The sequence below is a fragment of the Rhizophagus irregularis genome, chromosome 12, assembly GCF_026210795.1.
Source record: "Rhizophagus irregularis chromosome 12, complete sequence".
Classification (NCBI taxonomy): Eukaryota; Fungi; Glomeromycota; class Glomeromycetes; order Glomerales; family Glomeraceae; genus Rhizophagus; species Rhizophagus irregularis.
Window position 1 is genome coordinate 3,382,241 of NC_089440.1, and position 19,757 is coordinate 3,401,997.

Sequence of the window (19,757 nt, forward strand, 5' to 3'; positions counted from 1 at the left end):
AAAACCCAACGTGATATCCGCAGGGAACATGTTGCTATTTTTGCAGGCATCCCCAAGAATATCAAAGAAGCCGACCTTCTTAAGATCGCCTTACATGTCAATGCTAAAGCTATTAACATCCCTCTTTCTTACAATTCTTACAAACCTAAGCCTTATGCATATTTGAATTTTTCATCTTTTGAAAGTCTCAAGGCCGCTAAGGAATTGACTATCGCTTTTCGAAATAAAGGTTTATCTTGGCACTCTCCCAATGAAGCCAAAAATCTCTGTCATGTTTATGGATGACATGGATGTTCTCCTTCCGCATGTAGCCTCCAGTCCGCTCGCAAAACCAATGACCGTTTGGACAAACTTTATATACAATTCAATGCTGGCCCTAAATGTGGCCGCTTTGATTCTCGACAAACACAATTCCCTTCAAATTCACGTTCACAGTCAAGATCTAATTCATGCTCTTGTAACTGTACTTTTACTGAACGCTCCAATAATCCCAATAGGTCTAATTCTGGTCTCTCTAATACTTGGCCGCATATTCGCGCCTCTCGCAGTAATGCTACAAACTCTCAACGAATTACCAATGTTAATGCTCAATCTGGATCTAGTTCCGGTCCCTCCTCCTCACCTCCCCCCAGTCCAATTCCTTTTTGCCTCCAGATGTCATTAATGAAATTAGACAACAACTCAAGACCGTTGCTTTACAGCTTAAAGATCTTGATGATAAAGTTGCTTAGAATTTAAGGTTGCTTGTCTAAACCTCTTCAAAATCCTACGATTAGTTTCGTCAAAATTTTACTATAGATTTATTATAGTTTCGGTAGAGTTTCAGCAGTTTCGGCATTTATAATAAGTTTCGGCAGTTTCGCCTTTTTCCAAAATTTTGCCAGTTTTTTAATATAACTTTAATATAGTTTCAGCAGAATTTCGCTTTTCGGCGAAATGCCATCTTGCCTAAACCCCTAGGTTTCGGCAAGCAACCTTAGCTTAGATGGAATGTTCCATCACAGATCATGACTACCGCATTAAGGAACTTGAATCAATGATGAACTATGACGGCCCTCCTGATAACACTTCTTCTCAAGCGCCTGACCTTTACTTATATGATGCTGGTTGGGATCACCAACCAGACCTTGATAATGACAAAAATTATAAAAATAATTCTTCTCTCTCACCTGCACACATTGATCCCAATTTTTCTATCATGGATACCTCCCCGGATGTCTTCTTCTCCACCCTCAATCCTAACTCAATCCTTACTAGCAGACACACTCCATTATCCAATCATGTTAACCTTGGTGGCTCTTCTAATGATTCATCAAAATTACGTCAAGAAATCTCCTCAGTCTTCAGTACTCAACAAAATCTTTCCATTCAATTAGGCTCCATCCTTGAGAAATTGGAATCCTTTTCTTCCCTGACTCCACCCCCCCTTCTAAATGATTGACAACCATATCATGATAGGTGGTATATAGGGACCTCACCCTCCTAATAGTGCGCCTAATATAAACTCTTCAATTCCTCCTTCCCCTATTAACTGTTTTGATATCTTCCCTGAACAATCCAATCGTGAATTAAATTTTTCTAATATTTTACGAATTGGTACTCTTAATGTTCGTTCTATAGTTTATTTCACGAAACAATTGAATTTATTTTCCTTATTGCTGTCTCACCAACTCCATGGTATAATCCTTACTGAAATCAATTTATGATCACCCGCTCACAAATATGTGTGTGAATCTTATCTTTCACAATATTCATTTCACAAATGGTTTTCATTCTTGCCTTTTGTCAATCATCACGCGGATGTTAGTATTATTCTTTATTCCAGTTTAGCTATGTATGTAATTAGAAAACGGTTCTATAAGGACCGGTTAATTTTACTTTTCCTTCAGCTACCAGGTCATCAGAATGTTTACATTATTGGTGCTTATGTGCCTCCATCTAGTGGACTTAATAACAGAGTAATCTCTGATTGCCATTCCACCCTTATCTCTTGAATTACTGAGGCACGCTCTACTGGTGCTCATGTTTTATTAGGGGGTGACTTGAATGCTGAATTTGATGGCTACCTTAAGAATATTTCTTATCTGACTATTTCATCTCCTATTAATCCTTTATTTCGATATTTATATTCCCATCAATTTGATGATTTGTGTGCTTTTGATTTTTCTTCCTCCTTCTACCTACATTCCGATCTTCGAGTTCTAATCATTTATCCCGTTTAAATTATCTTTGAACTTTCCTGCTTTTTCAGCCGCTCATTTGTGGTCCTATGTTTTAGACCCCTCAGATACTTTTAGTTCTGATCATTTTTTATTGATTGCTTTTTTTGATTTCCTTAATATTCATGATCTGCGTACTCCAAGTTATTTAAAACAACGGTTACACTACCATACTGAGTATAATATTCATGCTGCTCTTCCCAATCATAAGATCCTTTTCACTGCAGAGGTAGATTCTGGACTTAAGAAATTTACACCCGCTAATGGCGATGGTCATCTTAACAATAACTGGCATCGCTTGAAATTTGCCTTACTTAACGCTGCCCATAGTGCTTTTCTCAAACGAGTGATTTCTCTGAACAAGCCTCAAGCAGTTCCGTTTGAATTTAGACCTATTATCATTATATTGGCTCACTTTTTAAAATTTTTTCGATTTCTGACCTTTATTATTCTTGGAATCGATTTTTTCCTTCTTTTTGTAGTGAATTTACGGATTTATTTCCTAATCAGATTGCTTTTATTGAAGTCCTTCCTGTTCCTGTTACACTTTATTCAATTTTTTCCTCCTTGCATTTAGGTTTTCCGAATTTCTTAACGAAATTTCGATCATCTTTGCGAACCGTTAAAAAGTTTATTTCTGGAAAAGTCACCACAGAATTTGACAATTATAAGCAAGTTGCCATAAAAGCAGCTATTGCCAGACGGAATTCTAATTTCTATAAAGATAAAGGAAAATTTATCCGCAGTTCTTTGAATCGTGAAAAGCGAAGCATTGTTTTGGACAGAGTGCTTATTACTGATATTTCCGGCAATTCTCAATTGTTGATTGCATCAGATGATATCCATAAGGCTGCCATTAGACACTTTCAAAATGTGGTTGGCCCTAGTAGATCTCCGTTCAAAACTCTTGACGAACTCCCTGATCGATGGAAAAGTCGTTATACTCCTATTTCTATGATCAACCCAGATATATATTCAATGATCATGGCACCTATTACCGAAATTGAACTTCTATCCGTCATTAATAATTCTCCACATCATAAGGCTTCTGGCCCTTCGTTTATACCTTATGAATAGTTTAGATTATTATCTTCTGAGGCACTCCTCTATTTATGTAATTTAATGAACTCATATTTGGCGACATCCGATATCCCTGAAGATTGGTGTCTAGCTTCTATTGTACCCATTCCCAAACCTTATGAATTCAAATGTCTATTGAAGAATACCCGCCCAATTATCTTATTGGAAACTGCTCGAAAATTAATGGTCAAAATCATTACTGATCGCCTCTTTAGAGTTATGACTCAACATCAAGTACTTACTGGCAGAAATTTCGCTAGACTTCCTAACTCTTCTGTCAATACTCCTATCAATATTTTGGATGGTATTATGAAACATCATCGTATTTCCCAAAATTCTCAAGAATTATGGATTTTAAGTCAAGATATTTCCAAAGCATTCGACTCTATAGATTTGAGCATGTTTCGACTTTGTTTCGATTGGCTTAAATTTCCTTCTAATCTTTCTGAATTTATAATAAGTCTATTTACCTCTAGAAAAAATAGAATTTTGACTCCCTTTGGCAAAACTGAATCATACGACCTCTTGATAGGAATTGATCAAGGTGAGGTTATTTCTCCGCTCCTTTGGACTATTTACTTTGATCCCCTTTTGACTGAATTGTCATCATCAGTGATTTCCCCTTATATATGGAGTTCCGGTATCCCTGCAAATATTCTTAACATCAATAATAATGATAATGTTGCTGTACCCATCACTCAACTTACCTATATGGATGATTCCACTTTGATTGCCTTCTCTTTGACAGGCTTAAAGCAATTACTTTCTATAGCCCGTGATTTTTATTTTTTAAATAATATTACAGCGAAATTTTCAAAATATGAGTTAGTTTCTTCCTCAGCTGGCAATAATTTAATTTCATTTCACTTGGATTCAGAAATTTTGGATCATCTTTCTCCTATGAGCTTCTCTTTACAAGCTCTAAGATTATCTTCATCTTTTCGTTTTTTGGATGTTTGGTTCAATTTGCAAAGTTCCCCAAATTTTGTTCTCTCACAACTTAAAGATATTTATTCTTCTTTTGTCGCATCGGTTCATTTTAAGAAACTTACACCTGCTCAATTGGCTTATCTTCATTCCTTGATTGTTTTACCAAAAATCCAATTCCGTTCTCAAGTTTTGTACTTGTCAGAATCGCAGATTATGCGAATTGCCAATGGATATTATGGTCTTCAACGCAAAGCTCTTTCTGTAGCTCGTACTTTTCCTTCAATAGCTTTAACTAGTAGATTTTTTAGTAAAGATGCTAATCCATATGATTCCTTATGTGAACGACTTTTAAATCGTTTCCTATCTTGGATTTCTTTATTATTCACTGGTTACAAGCAGGCAAATTTGGTTCTCATTATGTTACGAACTCTGCAGCTTATTTTGAAGTGGCCTTGTTCTCTTGACTTTCTTATAGATTTTTCTCCATGGACTTCCAAATACCATTTCATTAGTCATAATTGGCTCTTTCAAGCCATAAAATTACTCTGCGAATCTGGACTCCAATTTGATTTTCCTAATAATACTTTCCTCGACTTGATGCCTAATGAAGTGTGCCCTTTAGTCTCTTTATCTTCTGATTTGGCTGTTTTGGAAACACGTTCTTGGCTTAAATCTACCCTTTGGTGCTTTTCGCAAATTGTGGACCCATTTTATAATTTCCAATTTACATGGAGTGACCTTAAATATATGGGTCTTGTGGTTAATACTGGAAAAACTCCCTCTTGGTTTTGGATTATTACTTCTCTTTTCAACTCATCTTCCTATTTACTTAAATGAATGGACGCCAGAACCATAGTACCGGCGTTTTTATGTAAAAAAAAATCAAAGAAAACGCCGGAACCATAAGTACCGGCGTTTTTATGTAAAAAAAAAAGAAAACGCCGGAACCTATAGTTCCGGCGTTTTTATGTAAAAAAATAAAAGAAAACGCCGGAACCCATAGTTCTGGCATTTTTATGTAAAAAAAAATCAAAAGAAAACGCCGGAACCATAGTACCGGCGTTTTTATGTAAAAAAAAATAAAAGAAAACGCCAGAACCCATAATTCCGGCGTTTTTATGTAAAAAAAAATTAAAAGAAAACGCCGGAACCATAGTACCGGCGTTTTTTATGTAAAAAAAGTTAAAAGAAAATGCCAGAACCATAGTTCCGGCGTTTTTATGTAAAAAAAAGTTAAAAGAAAATGCCAGAACCATAATTCCGGCATTTTTATGTAAAAAAAAGTTAAAAGAAAACGCTGGAACCATAATTCCGGCGTTTTTATGTAAAAAAAAGTTAAAAGAAAACGCCGGGACCATAGTTCCGGCATTTTTATGTAAAAAAAAGTTAAAAGAAAACGCCGGAACCATAGTTCCGGCGTTTATGTAAAAAAAAAATAAAAGAAAACGCCGGTACCATAGTACCGGCGTTTTTATGCAAAAAAATTCTAAAGAAAACGCTGGGACCATAGTACCGGCGTTTTTATGCAAAAAAAATCAAAAGAAAACGCCGGAACTATAGTACCGGCGTTTTTATGTAAAAAAAATAAAAGAAAATGCCGGGACCATAGTACCGGCGTTTTTATGTAAAAAAAATAAAAGAAAACGTCAGAACCCATAGTTCCAGCATTTTTATAAATATACGAAACTACAGTTATGGGCAGCAATTAGAATTGCAGAATTGCGGGCTACTAACCGCAATTCAACTCCAAAATCCGCAATATTGCGGAATTTGAAAATCATTTGCGGACCCATCCTTAGCCTTCCGCAATAAAGGCTTATCTTGGCACTCTTCTAATGAAGCTAAAAACCTCTATCATGTCTGTGAGCGACATGGATGTGGTCCTTCTACATGTAATCCTCGACCCACTCGCCTAAATGAGGCTGCTCTGACTCTTAGTAATCACAATCACAATTTTCCTCCAAATCGCGTTCGCGATCTTGGTCTAACTCACGTTCACATGACTATAATTCCAATAAACATTCAACTAACTCCAATAAATCCAATTCTGGCCCTTCTTCTACCCATACACCTGTCCGCTCTACTCGCAATAATAATGTGAATTCTCAGAATAATGCCTAAATTATCGCTCAGAACAATACCAGTTCAGACCCCTCCTCTTTACCTTCCCCTCAACCTAAGCATTCTTTACCTCCTGATATTATCGAAGACTTGAAGAAACAACTCAAGAATATAGCACAGCAGCTTTGTGCCCTTGATGAAAAAGTCAGTTGGATGGAATATTCCATCATAAATCATGATTATCGTATTAGGGAACTTAAGTCGATGATGAACTACGATGACCCTCCTGATAACACTACCTCTTATGCGCCCAACTTCTATTCCAATGATGCTGGTTGAAATAATTGTCATCATAACAACAATAATAATGATACTTCCTTTTCACCTGTATATGCTGATTCCAATCCTTCTATTATGAATATTGAATACCTCTCCAGATACTTCCTTTTTCACCTTTAACCCTAATTCTATCCTTTCTAATAGACACACTTCTTTACCTAATCATGTTAACATTGGCGTCCCTATTGATTCAACAAATTTATGCCAAGAAATCTCACTGGTTTCCAGTACCCAAAAAAATCTCTCTCATCAACTAGGCTCCATTATTGAAAAATTAGATTCATTTTCTTTTCCGAATTCGCCCTCTTCTTCTAAATGATTTACAACAATCCTATGACAGGTGGTTCACAGGGATTTTACCCCCTGATAGTATGCCTAATATGAATATAAATCCTTTACCTTCTTCCTCTCCTATTCAATATTTTGACATTTCCTCCGATCAGTTTAGTCATGAACTTAATTCCTCTAATATTTTACGAATTGGTATTCTTAGTGTTCAGTCTATAGTTCATTCTTCTAAACAATTGAATTTATTTTCTTTACTTTTTTTCCATCAACTTTATAGGACCCCGGGTATCTCCAAAACAGGTCATAAGTCACACTTTCGGCAGATTGGCCCATTTTTCAGGGGCTCAAAAAATCGTTTTTTGTAAATATCTCAGCATCCAGTGGTCCAATTTTGATGAACTTTTTTTTAAATTGTAGAGCTAAATGAGGGCTACAAAAAAAAAAAGTTCATTAAAATTGAATTACTGGATGCTGAGATATTTACAAAAAACGATTTTTTGAGTTTCAGCAAAAAGGGGTGTTTTTGGCCAAAAGTCCATTATGACCTTTATATTAGATATCCGGGGTCCTAACTTCATGGTTTAATTCTTACTGAAACTAATTTAAGATCACCAGCTTATAAATATGTGTGTGAACCTTATCTTTCTCAATTTAATTATCACAAATGGTTTTCATTTTCACCCTCCATCAACTATCATGCAGGTGTTAGAATAATCCTTCATTCTAGTTTAGCCATATATGTAATTAGAAAACGGTATTATAAAGACTGTTTAATTTTCCTTCTTCTTCAATTACCTGGTCAACAAGATATTTTCATTATTGGTGCTTATGTACCTCCCTCCAATAGACTTAATAGTAGATTAATTTCTAAGTGTCATTTCACCCTTATCTTTTAGGTCACCACAGCGCAGTCTACTGGTGCACATATTTTATTAGATAGAGATCTGAATGCTGAATTTGACTGTTATCTTAAATACATTTTTGATCTGACTATTTCACTCTTTATTTTGTTATCTACATTCACATCAATTTGAAGATCTGTGTGCTTTTGACTCTTTTTCTTCACCTTTACCTACATTCAGATCATCGAGCTCTGGACACTTATTTTGTTTGGATTATCTTTGAACATCCCCTGCTTTTCCTGCTGCTCACTTATGGTCCCATATTTTGGATTCTTCGAACACTTTTAGTACTGATCACTTTTGTTGATTGCCTTCTTTGATTTTCTCAATATCCGAGACTTACGTGCTCCAAGTTATATATTTGAAACAGCGTTTACGCTATCATACTGAATATAATGTACACGCTACGCTTTTTGATCAAAAAAATTTTTTTTACAGCTAAAGTGAATCTTGGCCTTAAGAAATTGGAAAATTCCAATGGTGATGGACACCTCAATAGAAACTGGTACTGATTGAAATCTACTCTACTCAATACCGCATGACGCGCTTTTCCAAAATGAGTGATTTCTTTAAACAAACCTCAAGATATTCCATTTGAATTCAAACCTTTTATTCATCTTAGTCATAAATTGAACCATTATATTAGTTCACTTTTCAAAATTTTTTCAATTTCCAATTTGTATATTTCTTGAAATCGTTTTTCTCCTTCCTTTTGTAGAGAATTTTTTGATTTCTTTCCTGATCAAACTGAACTCGTTGATGGTTTTCTCTTACCAGCAATACTATATTCTATATATATTTCCTTGAAGTTGGAATTTTTAACCTTTTGAAGAATTTCTGCATATCTTTAAGAACCGTTAAAAGGTTCATTTCTGGAAAAGTCATCCTAGAATTCAATAATTACAAGCATACCACTACAAAAACTGCCATTGCCGATCAGAATTCTAATTTTTATGAAGACAAAAGAAAATTTATCTGAAGTTCTTTGAACTGTGAAAAATGAAGTATCATTTTGGACTGTGTACTTATCACTGACATTTCTGGCAATCCTCAACTTTTAATTGTGTCAGATGATATTCACAAGGTTGCCATCAAGCATTTTCAAAATGTGGTTAGTCCTAATAGATCTCTGTTTAAAACTTTCTTCGACCTTCCTGAATGATGAAAAAATCGTTATACCTCTTTGAACTTAATCGACCCTGACATATACCTTACGGTTATGACGTCTATTACTAAAAATGAGCTTTGGGCTATTATTAATGTATCTCTGCATCACAAGGCCTTTGGTCTGTCCTTTATACCTTATGAATGGTTTAGATTATTATTTTCTAAGAAAATCCTTTATTTGTGCAAACTAATGAACTCGTATTTAGCGTTTTCTGATATCCCTGAAGACTGGTGATTGGCTTCTATTATACTTATTCCCAAACTTCATGAATTCGAATGTCTATTGAAAAATACCTGCCCTATTATGGTGGCTGTTACCTATAAACAACAATAGTCCAAAATTTTGAAATTTTTTTATTTATATTGTGTAATTTATATTTTAAAGTACTTTGTCAAAATATTAATTGCCGCGTGAGCGGCAAAATTTTTTTTTTGCCATATTACATGGAATTCTTGTGGATTTCCATGGAATTTTTGTAAAATCCATAAAAATTACATGAAAACTAGTCCGAAATTTTATATTTTTATTATTGCTACTTATTAAAATTATCCAACTTTAACCCATAATATTAATTAAAATTCTTATTAAATTCTATAAAATAATCCGATAGAAATGTTCAGTACATGTTGCTATATCATTTTATCAGTTTAGTTTTTTCTTTTTACTATTTAATTTACAATTTATAAAAATTTGAAGTCACTTAATATTAGTGTGGTTTATAGGTAACAGCCACCATACCTTACTGGAAACTGCTCAGAAATTACTGGTGAAAATCATTACTGATCATTTTTCTTGAGTTATGGCTAAACACCAAGTGCTTACTAGCGATAATTTGCTGGACTTCCTGAACCATCTGTTAACACTCCTATTAATATACTTGATGGCATTATGAAAAGTCATCAAGTTTCCCGACAACTTCAGGAATTGTGGATTTTAAGTCAAGATATTTTCAAAGCGTTCAATTCTATAGATCTTTGCATGCTTCGACTCTGCTTTGATCAATTAAAATTTCCTTCTACCCTTTCTAGCTTTATTATAAGTCTGCTTATCTCTAGAAGAAATAGAATCTTAACTCTCTTTGGAAAGACTGAATCATACGACCTCTTGATTGGTATTGATCAAGGCGAGATCATTTTCCCGCTCCTTTAAACCATTTACTTTGATCCTCTTTTAACTGAGTTATCATCGTCAGTGATCTCTCCTTATATATGGAGTTCCAGTATTTCTGCAAATATTCTTGACATCAACAAAAATGAAGATGTAGCTGTACCTGTTAGTCAACTTACCTATATAGATGATTCCACCTCAATTATACATGCCACCCAAATTATTTTGGACTGCCGTAATTATAAGTAAAATCCCAAATTCAATTATGGCATCCCAAATTATTTTAGCACTTTACATAGTAAATTATATATAAACCGAATGAATTATGGCATCCCAAATTATAATTATGACATCCCAAAATAATTTGGGCAGCATGTATAACCTCAATTGCCTCTTTTTTAACAGACCTGGAACAATTGCTTTCCGTTGCCTGAGATTTTTATTTTTTGAATAATATTACAGCAAATTTTTCGAAATATGAGTTGGTCTCCTCCTCAGCTAGCAATAATCAAGTTACATTTAATCTAAATTCTGAAATCTTGGATCATCTCTCTCCAATGAGGTTTTCATTGCAAGCTTTAAAGCTGTCCTCATCTTTTTAATTTTTGGGTGTCTGGTTCAATTTACAAGGATCCCCTAATTTTGTCCTTTCACAACTTAAAGACATCTATTCATCCTTTGTCACATCAGTGCGGTTCAAGAAATTATCACCTAATCAATTGGCTTATTTCCACTTCTCGGTTGTCTTACCAAAAGTTCAATTTCGTTCTTAAGTACTATACTTGTCAAAAACGCAGATTATGTGAATTGCCAGTAGCTATTACAGTCTTTAATGCAAAGCTCGTACCTTTCTATCGGTAGTCCTAACTAGTAGATTTTTCAATAAAGATATCAATCCTTACGACTCTCTTTGTGAACGTCTTATATGTCATTTTTTATCCTGGATTTTGCTCTTATCAACTGGCTCCAAATACGCAAATTGGGTTCTTATTATGTTGCGAACTCTGCAACCCACCTTAAAGTGCCTTTTTCTCTTGATTTTCTTATTGATTTCTCTTTATGGACTTCTAAACGCCATTCCATCAGTTATAATTGGCTTTTTCAAGCCTTTAAATTACTTTGAGAGACTGGACTACAATTTGATTTTTCTAATCATGCATTCTTAGATTTGATGTCCAATGAAACATTCCCTTTGGTTTCGTTATCTTCTGGCCTGGCCAATCTTAAAATGCATTTCTGGCTTAATTCTGCTCTTTGGTGCTTATCCCAAGTTATATATCCATTTTATAATTTCCATTTTACATGGACTGACCTTAGAAAAATGAGCCTTGTTGCTAATACAGTCAACTCCCTCTATAGTCACTCCCGTTATAGTCACATTCTACTATATAGTCACACCAGTTGAATGTTCAAAACACTTTATTATTAAAATCTATCCTATATAGTCACAATCTATCTATAGTCACTATCACACCTATCCTCAAAAATCTTATATTAAAAAAAACCGTTTATAATCACAGTTATATAAAGAATATATTAAATAACTTGGCATCTAATAATCGTACAAAGATGTATTATAGCTTGTTAGATTTGTCTCACTGAAACGAATCGAATGGTGGTAGTTTTATCCTTTTCCGATCACTGGCTGACGGGTTATTCAACAAAATGTTAAACATCGGCATTATAATATTTCTTGATTTACGTTTACTGCGTCATTTAACATTTTGCTAGATATCTCGGTACCTAGTGATTGTAAAAAGACGATTTATAGCTCGTTGGAATCGCCTCATCGAGACGAATCGAATGGTGGTAAGCTCATCACTCTGTGATCAATATTGACGGAGTTATTACTTAAAAACCATTTAATATTTTTTAATTTCGGAAATTGATCTAGTGATTGGATTACGATGTATCTTATACCATTAGATTCGTCTCATCAAGACGAATCGAATGGTAGTAAGATCGTCTTTCTAGGATCAATATTGGCAGAGTTATTACACAAAAACCATTAATATTTTTTTAATTTCGGAAATTAATCTAGTGATTGGATTTCGACGTATTTTATACCATTAGAACCGTCTCATCAAGACGAATCGAATGGCGGTAAGATCATCTCTCTACGATTAATATTGGTGAAGTTACGATACAATAAAGTTTTAAGTATAATTCTAGTTAAAATTATGTTAATTTTTGGCCGGAATTATGATATACAAATATAAGAAATTTTTTATATAGTCACATCTCTTTATAATCACCAAATATGGACTGTCCCAAATGTGTGACTATAAAGAGAGTTGACTGTACTGGAAAAATCCCTTCTTAGTTTCAGCTTATCACTTCCATTCCAAATTTAACTTTTTATTTACCTCTGCAATTGGGTGTTATTAGTATTACTCCATCTTTGTCTTTCTTGGTTGGAAAATTTATAGATATAATCAACACTTCCTTTCATATCCGACTCTGAAATAAGTATTACTGGATAATTGGTGTTGATTCCTTGAACTCTCTTATTTTCAGGTGCATTTTTTACACTACTGATGATAGTACCGGAATTCGAGTAGTTTATTTTTCCTATTGGGTTCCTACTACACAAATCACTCCTTGTTCTGACTGTTTCCTCCATTGTCTTTCTAATGATGAAGGCTCATTGGTTTTGAAATCTGTTGGAGGAAAATTACTCCATTGATCTTATCTATCTGTTTTGCCATCTTGTCATTGTTTACAATTATTCCAAATAACTGCACATGTAGACATTTTACAACAATTTATTAATTTAAAACTTTCTCCTTTTATTTTTTATTCTTATTTTAGATTCTTACTTAGATTTTCGGAATTGTATATTTCAGAAAAATTTCTAGTAATAGATAGTACTTCTTATACGCAATGTGACAGTTCTCTTACCCTTTCCTCCAATCTTACTTTCGTAGTGATTCCTGCTTTTGCCTTGTGAATTGGCATGACATTTTATATTTCTGGAACCGTACATACAGTTGATTTATCAACTTCATATTTGGTCTGTGTTTAGGTACAAACCCTCGAGAATTTTATACTTGACTTCAGAATCTTTTCTTGTCCCATGATTTCTCTATACAATGACATTACAGAACTGGCCTTCGTAACATATGTATTGAATTCCATTAGCTTATTTCTTATTACATTTATCTTTTCTTTCAAGTTTGAATGCCTATATTCGCGTTAGTGCGATGCCTCCTCATAAGACAAACCTGATTGAAGAATAATTCCTTATGGTACTGCATTTCAGAGTTGTTGAAATCCAGACGTATCTCTTGCCAATTTAACTGTTTTCCTAAAGACTCTGCTTCTTCTTATTCCATTTGTGCATAGGAACTTATCAAAGAACGTAATTGGCTTGATTCTTTATAGCCTGTACCATTGATGGATACTATTTTTCCCCTTCTTTGAATACCATGGGTCTCTTCACTGGGTATGATGAACTTTTAACTCAAGACCCGGTTAAATACTGGAGAACCTTATCAGATATTTGACGATTTTTCTCATTGATAGAACTCTCCAATCTCCAAATTTCTCCTCATGCAAACTTCCTTCCACACCGTGGACTGGTTACTTTCTTTTAACACTTTCAAACAAACTTTATATCCACGTTTAGCAGTTTCCAAATCCTCTAATTTTGCTCAATTTCACCTTAAGCTCTAGTTCGATGAACTTCCTGTAATGTATAGACTTTGTCAGAGATTTCCGGGTTTATATGCCAATGACTCCTTGTGTCCAATTTGTGAAATTTTCATGAAAATATTAGAACATTTATTCATTTGCTCACCTAATTGTTTGGATACCACAGATGATATTCCTAAGCTTCTGAACCATAAGGATGTAACCACAGAACTTATTGAACGATTCCTGATCAAACTCGCTACAAAAGTATTCTCCTCACTCTGATGCAAATAAATATATAACGAACTCCTTATTGCCCTTTGCAATTTACCAATGCTTGGTCTTCTGGATTTACTTTCAAGTAATAATTATTCTTCATTTTCAGCTTCGTGATTCCTTCAAGGCTTCATTTTATGTGACCTTCCGGTATGTTTTATGCGATACTCTGGACTAAGTTACCGATGTATTTCCTCCATTATTTCTTGAACATTTTTGAAACTTTAACGTGAAATTTATCACGGTCTCTGGCGACTGAGGTGCAAAATTAAAATTAATAAAGACGTGATAAAGGGCATTTTGCCAAGTACTCTTCGATCGTACAAAGGACCTTCTGTTCAACCTTTTCGCTTTTCCGTTTCTCAAGTAGCTCTATCTCAGACCAATGGGCCTTTTTCTCCGCTTCAAGCTTCTGAATGGTCCTCTTTTAGTATCTAAAAATAATGCATCTCAATATCCAATATCCAATAATTATATAGTTGAAACAAAGTTTTTTGAAAGAAGTCTTATCTGTAAAACTAAATATATTTCAGTTTCAAAAGTATACTATACAATTAATTGGAAAATCGGTTATATAGAGTGGAGTATTAGTAGTACCCAATCTTCAACAGCTGTTATTAATATATTTTTACAGGTATTTAATTTATATTTATATTAAATAAATTTTAATAACATATAATTAATTTTAATAATCTCTTTTAAAAAGTAAAACTAAAGATTTTTCTGAAAATGTCAAGTAAAATCAAGTGATTTAAAAATTTTGTCAGGTGATTTAGCTGTAATTCTAATAAATTATTGGATTGAAAGCTTATTTGATGAGTAAGTTTTATATTTAATAGAAAATTAACTTAAAATCATCAACTAAATCATCTGGGTCTCAGTTATTTGATTTGATATTAAGCCACTATATCATATTTATTCACAAATTAGGTTTCAACTTATTACTGCTATTATAACAGAAGTTAATAACCAAAAAAGACCACTTGAAGATATTACTTCTCATTCACAGCAAAATAAAAGTTTTAACAGTTTCAGAAGGGATATGCAAAAAGCAGTTAATGAATTGATTGTTAAACATAAGCTGAGAAATTTATCTAAAAAGTCAATTTTATATATATAGCATATTATATTCGATTGCAAAGAAAATCAAGTTTGCATCAACTTCAAAGATTTGAATTCTATGACAATTCAAACAAGAAAATTTGAAAAAGTTTAAAAGAAGTCTAAATATATATACTTTATATATTTTACTAAATACATTGTGATATAGATTCTTGCATAGTAAACTTTTTGTTGCATTGTATGAGATAATATAGCAAATAATATAGATACTTCGACCAAATTAATAATTTATTAGCATATGAAAAAATGATTAATGAGGTTTTATCATTACTCATTAGATTTGCGAAGTAATTCTCCAATTCTTGACGGTATTTATTAAAAAAGATGATAATTTTTAGATCGTACGATTTAACTGTATTTGACTAATCTGGAATCTATTTAAATTAATAAAGCGTTATAACGCTCAGTGGTAAATTTACGTTCTTGACCCTTCTCATTACTTTCTTGATCCAGTCAAAATATGCATGATTATATATGACAAAAATGTTCCTTTCTTGACTTGAAACATAATATGTAATAAACAACCCTATAAAAAATATTTTTGCTAAAATATACTTAAAATAAACTTAAAATTTTATTTTATACTTAAAATATATTTAAAATTTTATTTTATACTTAAAATATACTGAAATAGGCAAAAATTAAATATCATTTAAGTATAATTTAAGTATATAATAATATACTTAAAATATTCATATTTTAAATATCCTTAAAATATACTGAAATGGGCAAAATTTAAATGTAAATTAAATATATTTTAAGTATATATTAAATACAATTTAATTCAAATTTTGCGAAAATTTAATTTTCAGTATATTTTAAGTATAAAATAAGAAAATTAAGTACAGTCAGCTCTCGTTATAGCGAATTTTGATATAATGAATTATTTGGTATAACGAATCTTTAGTATTGTACCAATTTTAACATATAAAAAAAAATTTGCTATAATGAATATTACTAATTAAATGCTGTATACCGTTTAACGAAGTAAGTCTATAAACTGTACATAATAAAATGACTCTTTTTATACCGAATTTCTTTTTATAATGAACTTTTTTTAATACAACGAAGATATTTTGTGTAACATACGTTGTACATAACATAAGAAATCATAATATACCACAATATACCAAAGTTTCATATGTTATACCAGATTTTCCCATTATATCGAAATTCGCTATATTTTATTAACGAATTTTCTTATAACGAAGGCCTGATTGGCCAAACCACTAACTTCATTATATCGAGAGCCAACTGTATATTTTAAAGAAAATTAAATATATTTTAAATATATTTTAAGTAAAATTTTTTTTTATAGGGCAAAAAACAAATATTTTATTTTTATCATATTCTTATTTAAAAAAAATAGAGCTGTTCTTTTAAGTTTTAATACTTTTTATTTCTACAATATTGATAAAATTTAAATAATTTTATTTTATTTACAAAAGATAGCTAATAAATAGATACATTTAAGAAAAGTACATTAATTAGGCAATAAATATTAAACTACAACCATATAAAACTAAATATTAAAATATAAAAAAAATAATATAAATTATTTTGTCATTAATTATTAATGATAAAAAAATAAGTACTATATTATTTTTTTCGATTAATCAATCTTTTTGTGTCTATAACCCTTAAAAAAATATGGAAATAAGAAAAATAACAATATGTTAATGTCTTTGTAAATTAAGAAAAGAACATTTTTATTATACATAATCATACATATTTGATAAGCAAAAGCAAAAGTATCAGACTTAAGGTGTTAACATGACCTCCTGCATGCATGTTATCGATTCTATTTATGAAGTATTGTAAAATATATGTGATTGACAATGTATAGAGTATACATGCTGCCCAAATTATTTTGGGATGCCATAATTATAATTTGGGATGCCATAATTCATTCGGTCTATATATAATTTACTATGTAAAGTGCTAAAATAATTTGGGATGCCATAATTGAATTTGGGATTTTACTTATAATTACGGCAGTCCAAAATAATTTGGGTGGCATGTATAGTATATAGCGAATCAAGATGACATCCCAGAAGGATCAAGTCTAATACTTTTACATCAAAGAACGTAATGTCCATTTTCTGAGCACGATTTTATTATGCTCATTATAGGGTGTAACATTTAAGTGTCATTAACCTATAACTGTGCAGAACATGCTGTTTATATTTATCTTAGCGACTTGGTTTTTTGCTGGTCTGAAATCTGTGCCAGGTTAGTATTGATCACTTCTATAATAGGAGGTCATCTAAAGCAGGGGCAAATCACATGATTCGGTATAATTTTAATTAGATTAATTTTTTATAAAGAAAGATTAATAGAAACTTTAAAATCATAATATAAGCGTATTTTTATCTGCTTTGCAAGTTTACTTAAAGAAAAAAGTGGATTTTGAATATTGTTTTTGACCTTACATATGAATGAACGAAACTTTGCCAATCATATCCAAAAATGGATAACAAAATTGAAAAAGTCAAATAAATCAAAAACAGCATTCAAAACCCTACTCTGCGCTCTAAGTAAACTTGCAGAGCAGGCAAAAATGCATTTAAAATGTGTGTTTAGAATGGTTGAATATATGGTAAAAAGTTTTATTTTATGAAAACATTTTTTTTGAAGTCACGTGATTTGCATCCGCTTTAGAAAACAAATTTATTCTGAACCGGGGTCCAGGTTCTTTATCCTAAACCCCTATATCAATAAGTTTTTTCAGAGTAATCGTCATGTGATTAATACAGTTGTGGTCTAGGATAAGAACCTGAACCCCGGTCTATTTTAAGGACACTCCGCTTTAGACGACCTCTATAATAGGGTGTCCAGGATGGGTTGATCACGATTTTATCACGATTTTGGCAATTTTTTTGCGATTTTATCACAGTCACGATTTTTAACAAAAATTTGCGATTTTCACGACTTTTTAATTTGATTGGATAATCTTTATTGATTTCAATTGGACGATCAATAAAATCTTTTTTTTTAGCCAAAAAAATTTCTAATCCTAACCATTTTTGTTCTAATTTTTTTTCTATAAAAATGGTTGCTCCACATGTACGTTTGTCACAAAGTGCAGAGTATCGAGAGAATTATATTGTACAAGGCAATGTGCTGTGGTGTCGATTTTGCAATATAGGAGTTGAAGCATAAAAGAAAAGATACTGTAGATAAACATCTTCATACAGTAACGCCTTAAGAATAAAACTACCGATATTAATTCGCAATTCAAAGAACTATACAATGTTTGAAAATACAATAAGTGAAAGAGAAAGAGTTAATACTGATGTAGTGGCTGCTTTCACATCTGCAGATATTCCTTTAGAGAAGATTGAAAAATTAAAACCATTTTTACTAAAATATTGTAAAAACGGTATGAATTTTATATTTTAAATTAAACTAACTTTACTTTATTACAATAATTTACTTATATAATTATTTCCATTTGCATTTTTATTTTTATAGGAGGCTTAATTACTGGAGCAAATCGGCTTCGTGAAAAATATCTTCCATTATCGTATGAAATAGAATTTCAAAAATTGAAGACAGTTATAGTTAACAAAAGTATTTGCTTAACAATTGATGAGACTACTGACCGTTGTGGTCGTCACGCTGTTAATATTTTATTTAGTTTTGATAATCAAACTAAATTAGCTAGAACAAATTTTATACCTAATGTTAATGCCTCAATGATTTCTCAATTTGTTATAGATACAATTCATCTATATAATATTCCCTATCAAAACGTTATTTTTTTTATATCTGACAATGCTTCATATATGAAATTGGCATATTTTCATTTATCTTCTTTTTTACCAAAAATGAAACACAATTGTTGCCTGGCACACATCCTTAATCTAATTGGTGAAACTTGGATTGATTTTCAAAAATTTGAATTAGTTGACAGATTGGTTTCTAATTTCAAAGCAATTTTTGTTTATAATTCACAAAGAAAAATTCGTTGGAAGGAGCATTTACTGCGAAATAATGTTGAATCTCCTACTTTAGCTCTATTACCTGTGAAAACGCGGTGGAACTCCTGGTTTTCATTTTTATATTGGATCAAACCTATATATCCTCATGTAATTACATTTATTAATACAGAATATTCTATCAATCATGATTCAAAAGCTATCCGGTATCTTCAGACTTTTTGTGAACATCATGATCATGTTTCATATGTTGAAATTTTTATATTTTTTATTACATACAATTGTGGCAGGTAAGAAAATAAATTATTAGCTATAACTTCATTAATTTTATTATACTTATCATTTATTGAATTTTATTCAGATTGTTTAATGATTTGGAATTCTTTTAAAATACGAAACAAAGCTATAGCTCCCTTTGTTTATTCACGAATAATAAACCTTCAAGCTTTTCTTTCATCAGGAAGAAGGAATCCTCCAGTTTCAAATGAAATAGAACAAATTTTTAATGAAAGAAATTATGATAGAGAACCATTTATCTCATTATTTTCTAAGGTTTTGTTTTTAGCTTGGCGGTGAAAAGCGTGAAAAACATATATCTAATCATCCAGCTTTACCATTATTTAGAGCGATACAATGCTTTGATCCAAGATTTATTCAGTCCAATACGGCACATCATAATATGGGAGACTAT

The 19,757-nt window shown here is 32.0% G+C and overlaps 2 protein-coding genes across 2 annotated transcripts; both read left to right on the top strand.

The window, feature by feature from the left end:
* Positions 1-1,762: 1,762 nt before the first annotated feature.
* Positions 1,763-3,296, top strand: OCT59_004265 (uncharacterized protein; the record flags this gene model as incomplete). Its single annotated transcript, XM_066148170.1, has 3 exons — positions 1,763-1,802; positions 2,252-2,597; positions 2,702-3,296. The coding sequence occupies 3 exons, from the start codon at positions 1,763-1,765 to the stop codon at positions 3,294-3,296; spliced, it is 981 nt and encodes a 326-aa protein (XP_065996794.1).
* A 1,146-nt stretch (positions 3,297-4,442) lies between these two features.
* Positions 4,443-5,066, top strand: OCT59_004266 (uncharacterized protein; the record flags this gene model as incomplete). Its single annotated transcript, XM_066148171.1, has 1 exon — positions 4,443-5,066. One exon carries the CDS (start codon positions 4,443-4,445, stop codon positions 5,064-5,066), a length of 624 nt encoding a protein of 207 aa, XP_065996795.1.
* Between the last annotated feature and the right edge of the window lie 14,691 nt (positions 5,067-19,757).